The sequence below is a fragment of the Pan paniscus genome, chromosome 9, assembly GCF_029289425.2.
Source record: "Pan paniscus chromosome 9, NHGRI_mPanPan1-v2.0_pri, whole genome shotgun sequence".
Taxonomy (NCBI): domain Eukaryota; kingdom Metazoa; phylum Chordata; class Mammalia; order Primates; family Hominidae; genus Pan; species Pan paniscus.
The window spans coordinates 124314146-124322566 of NC_073258.2; the positions used below are offsets into that span (position 1 = coordinate 124314146).

The 8421-nt window shown below is 47.3% G+C and overlaps 1 protein-coding gene across 20 annotated transcripts in view; it reads left to right on the plus strand.

Moving 5' to 3' along the window:
- GRAMD1B (GRAM domain containing 1B) overlaps positions 1–8421 on the plus strand; it is a 270435-nt gene that overhangs the window by 254637 nt on the left and 7377 nt on the right. For 10 of the 20 annotated variants that reach the window (XM_008973380.5, XM_034933932.3, XM_055095006.2 and 7 more), the window contains 3 exons: positions 629–719; positions 4580–4687; positions 4994–8399. In XM_008973380.5, the coding sequence (XP_008971628.2) occupies positions 629–719; positions 4580–4687; positions 4994–5258 (464 nt within the window). In that variant the 3' untranslated portion in view covers positions 5259–8399. Of the gene's footprint in view, positions 1–628; positions 720–4231; positions 4244–4579; positions 4688–4993; positions 8401–8421 lie in introns of those variants that run through there. The other 10 variants (XM_057299276.2, XM_034933924.3, XM_057299278.2 and 7 more) reach the window with 5 other exon arrangements.

Here is an 8421-nt window from a genome sequence, read left to right on the forward strand (position 1 = left end):
TCTTCCCACCCAGCCATTCACATCCTTGTCTTTGCTGAATCCTGGAAACCTGGGACTCTAAGGGGCCTTAGAGACCAACTAATTGTGCTGGATATGGACAGGGGAGGCAGAAGAAGAGGGGAGAGTGGGGGAAGAGTGCCAGCCTTCTGCATGCCCCCTAGCTTTACCCCTAGCACTTCCATGTTACGTGTTTTGCATTTAAGATTTCTGACTGGCATTGCATTTGAGTAAACTGACTCTCAGAGAGCTTACATGACTCGTCCTCCATCATGTAGCTTACTAGGAATAGATCCAGACCCAGAAGCCAGCCGTCTTCAGTCCTAGCCCAATGCCACATCCCCTTCCATAGCTGAAGATCCCTTTGTCCTGGGCCTGTGTATCCTAGCTACATGGGCCTGTTGATTTTCTCATTTGTTCAGTGATGACCTGACCCAACCCATGACCTTGCCCTTGAGGATTTTACCTTCTCCTCTTGGAGAGCTGGCAGTCTCCTGCATATCGTCGCTGTCACAGTGTCATGGACATTTTTCCATCAGTCTCTGATGTTTGCTGTTTGACCAGTGTCCCCACCAGCAGTTGTTGGACTTGTGGGTCACCATGGTGATGGTCTCTTTAATTCTCCTCACAGGTTCCACGCAGACGCGGCATATCCCCGAGGACACGCCCAACGGTTTCCACCTGCAGAGCGTGTCCAAGCTGCTGCTGGTTATCAGCTGTGTGTAAGGGACTCTAGGTTCTCCTATGCTGCCCTCACCACCTTCCCTTTCCAGCCTGGTGCCCCAGCCCTCGTCTCTTGAAGCATCTGAGCACCCTTACTGTTTGCCCTGGTTTTTGCCTTATCCTCTAGTCTTCTCTGTCCGGATTGGTTGCTCTGCCTGTTGCTTACCTCTTCGCTTCTTTTTCTCTGCTTTGTTCAGCATTTACTGTATGCTAGGCCTTCAGAAGAAAATGCTTCATGCAGCATCCATACCCTTCAGGGTTTCAGTTTCAAGTGGGTGAGAGAGACAGAACATTTGAAATTCCTGCACAGATGGTTAAATGCTAACAGAGAAATGCTAGAGGGCATTTTAGGAGTTCATTCCTTCATTAGATGTTCTGGGTGTCTGCTCTGTGCCAGGCACTGGAACTGTGCACTCATGGAGCCCACACGTTGGCAGGGTAGCCAGACAAAATCAATGCCTACAATACAAGAAAAGTGGATGCTTATTTTAATGTAGGCTATTTATAATAATTGCTATGACATTATAAAACAGTAGGCACAGTAACTTGCATAGAAAGATGCTATGCTGGCTGGGCATGGTGGCTCACGCCTGTAATCCCAGCACTTTGGGAGGCCGAGGCAGGCGGATCATGAGGTCAGGAGATCGACAGCATCCTGGCTAACATTGTGAAACGCCGTCTCTACTAAAACTACAAATATTAGCCAGGCGTGGTGGCAGGCGCCTGTAGTCCCAGCTACTCAGGAGGCTGAGGTAGGGAAGGAAGATGCGCTACTGATTCGAGGGACCATATATGGTTGTGTCATTCACAGACATCTGGAATTTAGCAAAGCATTTCCAAAGAAGACATTAACAGTTCCAGGTATGTCTCAGGTGCCATAGGTTATCCAGGAAGAGGTGACAGATTTCTGCTGATGTGGTCCTGGAGCTCAGATGACAAGTGTAGGCTGCAGTCACTGCTTAATTATCCATAGCATTACAGCCTTGGTGTGAAGGAAAGCATCCATAGAGAGTATAGCATGTGACAAAGAAGACAAGGTCTAGGACGGTCCTGGGGACCACCTGCAGGAGGGAAAGCCATGAGAAACATAAGGCGGACTCTTTCACCAACCTTAATATGTCACATAAAAGTAAATGCAAAATTCTTCTGATGACAGCATAAGAAACGAAGATATTTTTACAAAATTAAAAACAAAAGTAACTGTTGGCTGGGCGCGGTGGCTCACACCTGTAATCCCAGCACTTTGGGAGGCTGAGGCAGGTGGATCATGAGGTCAGGAGATCGAGACCATCCTGGCTAACACGGTGAAACCCGTCTCTACTAAAAATACAAATATTAGCCAGGCATGGTGGCAGGTGCCTGTAGTCCCAGCTACTCGGGAGGCTGAGGCAGGAGAATGGCGTGAACCCGGGAGGTAGAGCTTGCAGTGAGCTGAGATCGCGCCACTGCACTCCAGCCTGGGTGAAAGAGTGAGACTCCGTCTCAGTAAATAAATAAGTAAATAAAAGTAGCTGTAAAACTAGTAAAAGTCACACTTAGCAACATCGATTTAATGTGATTCGTGCCATTGTTCTGTTAAATTAAATCTCTTGTATTGGATTTTGGTTTGTAGAGCACTGTAACCTCAAGTTAGTTCTGTGTTTAAGCTCTTTCTGCATTTTGACTTTAAGTAGAGAAGGCCTGCGCTCCTGAGCAAATTGTATAGCATGTTATTAACTAACTTTTGGGTTTTGTAAGTTTAGAATGATCAGACTCTCTAATTCAATGCTGCAGGATCCAGGCCAAGTGTCTGCCGACAGCCTACACGTGGGACGGGCTGACACAGCACAGCTTGCCCTATGTCTGGCAGGCTCTTGCCCCCACATGCCTGCTGCAGTGTGACTCAGCCACCTCCTTTCCCTATTTCGACAACTGCGCAGGCTTCACTTAGACAGCACACAGGGGTATCCCTTGACCTTCACTTAGCACGGAGAGGATTGCAAACATAAACCCAAATGCAGGCACCAAGATCGTGAGCAGGCTGTGCCGAAGAGGCGGGTGTTCAGATGACCCAGTGAGTGCTGATAAAATTAAAGACCGTGGCACTGAAATTCAACATAAAAGTTTTAAAGGCCTTGGGGACAACTCAGAGAGGCCTGAGAACACAGCAGCCCCAGAAATCTGTGGCTGTCAGTTTAAGGAAGACTACCTTCCACAGTACCAGAAGCATGGATGACACACACGGTACCACTTGCGCAGGCATAAGCTTTGAAAAGCCTAAGGCATAGCATAAGCTTTTCTTTCTTTGCTGGTCTTTTATCCATCTCTCTTTTATCTGTTTTTCTTTCTTTCCTTTTTTTTTTTTTTTGTTTGTTTGTTTGTTTGAGACAGGTTCTCACTCTGTTGCCCAGGCTGGAATGCAGTAGCATGATCTCAGCTCACTCTAACTTCCCCTTCCCGGGCTCAAGCAATCCTCCTGCCTCAGCTTCCCTAGTAGCTGGGACCACAGGTGCATGTCACCACACCTGACTAATTTTTAAAAATATTTTTTTGTAGAGATGGGGTTTTGCTATGTTGCCCAGGCTGGTTTTGAACTCCCCAGCTCAAGCAATCCACCCACCTTGGCCTCCCAAAATGCTGGGATTACAGGCGTGAGCCACCATGCCCAGCCTATCTTCTCATTTTTTGTCATCTTTCTTTTCTTATGTGTGTCTACCTCTCCCCCGTTAATTATAAGAACTATCCTTTGTGTAGGGCCTGCGGTGTGCCGGGATATTTTACAATATATTCCCTTTCATCTACAGAACAACCCCAGTAGGATAGGTATTACTGTCCCCAGGTTGGAGAAGCTAGGAAACTTGATCAAAAGTTAAGAGATTTTCAAGTGGTGAGCCAGGGTTTGCATCCAGTTTTGTGTGTCTCTGGATCCTCTCTACCCATGATGATGTCTTCATCTCTTCATCCTATGAGCTTGTTATACAGTGAGTTTAGGCAGCTGGTGAGGCTGAGAGAAGGAGAGAATTTCTGCAGTCTCTCTATGACTCCTCATTCCCCACAGCCCCTCCAGCCCCTGGATGATCCTTGCCTCCCCTGTCTCTCACCAGTTCTGACCCAGACTCTGGGAAACCTCAGCCTGTCTGCATGATCCCTGCCAGCCGGTATCAGGTTGAGGCAGGGAACTTGCAGCTTGCGGGAAGTTCTGCTAACATCTGTAAGAGTATCATTGGCAGAGCTAGGGACCCACTGGAATTCCTCCTTCAGTCTCACCCTTCAGTTACGTCCTAAGGTTGGGTTGGTAGGGGGAGTCTTTTCTCAATTTAGCACCCGTGGAAATACTAAGAGTCTGTCTGTTGTTTTCTTGTGCCCTGTCCTTGCTGGGTCTTCTCATCCATTGTGTCTTTGCTTCTAGTATTTTTTTCTCATATACTCTCACTCGCTCCCAGGTTGATTTTCAGTGCAGTTTTCCCCTTCCCCACACTTGCCTGTTTCTAACCTCTGCCTCCTCCCCATTTTTCTTCCTTGCTCCCATTAGGATCTGTTTCAGGTACTGGCTCTATGATTTCTCCTTTACCCCCTCATCTCTTTTCCTCCCCACCATACCTCTCTTCCCCCAGGTGCCCAGGTTCTGGGTGCCTGTGCATCTCTCCTTTCTAGTGCCTTCATCCCATGCCCCTCTCCATGGCTCTCCCCTGTATCCTGGCCCATCCAGATTAGGTTGCTTCTCTCTCTCTCTCCCTTGCTGCGTCCCTCCAGCTCAGTCACTCACTGCAATGCTTTGGATGGCCCACCGGTCAGGGACAGCAGCCTCTGGGATGGGGGATGTCCTAGGCTCAGGTGACATCTCACTGCTGATGTTTTTTTCCCCACGTCTCCTTCCTAGTCTGGTGCTGCTGGTCATCCTTAACATGATGCTCTTCTACAAACTCTGGATGTTGGAATACACCACGCAGACCCTCACTGCCTGGCAGGGTCTAAGGCTCCAAGAAAGGTAATCCTGGCCTCGTCCCCTCACCTCCACCTTCATCCCACCCAGTGCCGTGATACCTGCCTCCCAGTCTCCTTGGGACTGCCTCACTGCCCTTCCCCATCCCTCTGGGATGAGCCCACAGGGAAACTCAGAATCTCTCCCTATAGTTTCAGCCCACTTCTGATCTGGGGCACAGGGGAACCGGGGGCAGTGAGCAGAGGACAAAGCACTCTGATGTGACTCTCTGTCCTTTAGGGGTCTGGGAGCCCAGGACAGTTCGCTGAGCATAACTCCAGCTACTGGGGTACCCCTTCTTCTACCCCACAGGTTACCCCAGTCTCAGACAGAATGGGCCCAGCTCTTAGAGTCCCAACAAAAGTACCATGATACTGAGCTCCAAAAATGGAGGGAAATCATCAAATCCTCAGTGATGCTCCTTGACCAGGTGAGATGCCCCACCTTCTCTGCTTGCCCTGGTCTTTGGGAGCGGGGACTCCTTCCCTTATGCTGTGAGAAAGATCCTTGTCTCTATCACCACCCTCCAGACTTCTCCCTCCAATTCATTCTTCCTCCAGGCCATGCATTGTTCTAAATGGAAAGCCTTCCTTGAGTGGGCTGCTAGAAATGCAGGTGTATTCTAAAAAATAAGAACAATAAAATGACCCACTGAATTTGCACCAGGAAAGCTGTAGTTTAGGTGGAAGGAGAACTCTTTTTATTTTTATTTTTGGTAACCCATAACCATCTGACAGGCATTTAAACAGAGAACCCCCTCAGCCCTTTTACAGAGATTTGTCTTCCCAGAGGGCATGTCTTTGAGTTTTTTCAAATGTTTACCGCCCCCTCCTCTGACAGTCAGTGGCACTGCACTGATAGTCTGGGAAGATGGCTGTACTTTGTCTTCTTTTCATAGCATCATCTTTGTCGTACAGTTTGCCTGTATTCCCCCCCGCAAAACTAGATCAACTATTTAGGCAAATCATCCTGAGGCAAAATCAATAATTAGCCTAGTTTCCTTGGGGGCGGGAGCTTCCTGCTTCCCCAGAATAGTTTAGTATCATAAAATATGCCTCCATGTGGTTGCCTAGAGAGCAGGAATCTGCCTTAGCTGTGCAAGAGAATTAGAAAATAATAGACTCAGGATTTATCCTGCTACATGACAACTTCTCTCCCTAAAGAGTTGCCTTTCTGATGTTTTGTGACCAGCCAGAGACGGCATCCCAGCCTTGCCACTAATTTTGTGACCATGAGCAAGGGACCTTGAGCTTCCATTTCTTCATTTATAAAATAGGAATTGTAATCATAGCTTCATGGAACTGTCATCAGGATTTGATGCCATGTGGGCGGTGCTCATTAATATTAAACTTTGTTTCCTTGCATTGTTTGGTCTTAGCTCTAAGTAAGGAAAAAGAGGCCGGGTGTGGTGGGTCACGCCTATAATCCCAGCACTTTGAGAGGCTGAAGAGGGCAGATCACTTGAGATCAGGAGTTTGAAACCGGCCTGGCCAACATGGCGAAACTCTGTCTCTACTCAAAATACAAAAATTAGCCGTGTATGGTGGCGCACACCTGTAATCCCAGCTACTTGGGAGGCTAAGGCAGGAGAATTGCTTGAACCTGGGAGGTGGAGGTTTCAGTGAGCTGAGATAGTGCCACTGCACTCCAGCCTGGGCAACAGAGTGAGACTTCATCCCAAAAAAAAAAAAAAAAAAAAAAAGGGAAAAGAATCTTAATGCAGCTATCAAGACCCAGTTGGATGTGTTTAGCTTTGTCACTACACTTAAGGAGGGCATTTTTTATTTTAAACCAAAAGGGGACAAAAAGCTTAGTGAGGAGTTTAGAAGCCCTACCCTTTCAAGAAGTGTTGATGGAATTGAAGACAAACCCAGGAGAAGGGAACACGAGGGTGAGGAGAACAGGGTGGCCTTCAGACACCCAGGCCAACACGTGTCAAGGGTTAGACTTACTGGAAAACTCCAGAGCGCTGAACTAGAGCTAGAAGTTTAAGAAAGTAATTTTTCTTCATCATCAAATGCAAACAACTTGTGGCTAATGCTGTCCAGCAATGGAACAGGCTACTGTAGGGAACTGAGATTCCAACATTGAAAGTGTTCATCATCATCACTAGATGATGATGGATAAAGAACTTATAGATTAAATTGGGGCAGTTGGACTAGATGACCCAGGGGTCTCTTCCAACTCTACAATTCTATTTCAGAATGGGGCCCATTAACTTGGGGGTTGGGGCTGTCAGATTTATAGCCTAGTGGACTCTACCCTACAAGTATTAAGAGAGTTGTTTTGTTTCAATCTCTTTAAAAGTAACTTTTAAAATAACAGAATGGCCCCCTCCTCTGTCTTGAGCACAAGATATAAATGAACCAGAGAGAAGAAAGTGGTAGATTAAGCAGAGAGACCAGACTTTCCCTAAATCCGTAACCATTTACCCCAGAAATGTTGTCTTATGTTGTAATACAGCAGTTTACCCAGAGACAGTATGTAAATATGTGAATATTTAAATATATGATGGTATGATGGGCCATTTTACAATTCTCCTGCCAGGTTCCATTCTAGTCTCCCATTTAGACTGCAGTCTATGACCTAAAAATGTTAATTTGCTGATGTGGATACCTACTAGGAACCCACTCAGTTCTCTGCATGGTGCCCCTGGGTGCACAAGGGAAGGATTAGACACAGTTCTAGTCCTGGCAAACATGAAACCAAGCAACGAAAGATGACTGCAGTCCAGAGCCTGAGTGTGCTGTGTGAGAGACCATGAAGGAGAGGGATGACTGGGAGCTGGAGGAAGCTTGGATTTGTTCTGAGCCTTAGCAGACGGGTGACACTGGAATAGGCAAGAGCACAAAGATTCCTGGGCGGGGAGAACAATGTGGCTTAATGTACAAAGACAGGCTTGTGGTATATTAAGGATCATCAGGGAAACCAGATGAAACAAGTAGATCAAGTCAGTGACAGCCTGAGAGGCTCTTGGTAGCAGTTGAACACTTCAAGAGAGTTCTTGATCTAGCACTGAGACCCAGTAAGCCCTACCCAAGGGCTTCCCCATGCTAAATTGTCTTTCTTTCTTTCTTTTTCTTTCTTTCTTTCTTTCCTTTTCTCTTTCTTTCTTTTCTTCTTCCTTCCTTTCTCTCTCTTTCTTTCTTTTCTTTCTTCTTCCTTCCTTCCTTCCTTTCTCTCTTTCTTTCTTCTTTCTTTCTTTCCTCTCTCTTTTTTTCTTTTCTTTCTCTCTCCCTCTCCCTTTCCCCCTCTGTCTCTCTCTTTTTTTTAAAGGCAGGGTCTTGCTCTGTTGCCCAGGCTGGAGTGCAGTGGTGCAGTCATAGTTCACTGCAGTTGCAAACTCCCGGGTTCAAGCCATCCTCCCACCCCAGCCTCCTGAGTAGTTAGGACTACAGGTGCATATCACAAAGCCTGGCTATAATTTTTAAATTTTTTATAGAGATGGGGTCTCTCTGTGTTGCCCAGGTTGGTCTGAAACTCCTGGCCTCAAGCGATCCTCCCACCTCTGCCTCCCAAAGTGCTGGGATTACAGGTGTGAGTCACCGCACCCAGCCTGACTGTCCCCTTTCTGTTTGAAACACTGTTGAGAACCACCCTTGCTTTAGGTGCCCGACTCTTTTCAGCCCCATGGCATGGTTGGAGGCCTGCCCTAGGCGGGTGTGGGGAGAGGGCTGCTCGGTGGAGAATCCCACTAAAAGCGCAGACCCAGGCCTGGGGTGGGGTTTTCTGTCTTGCAG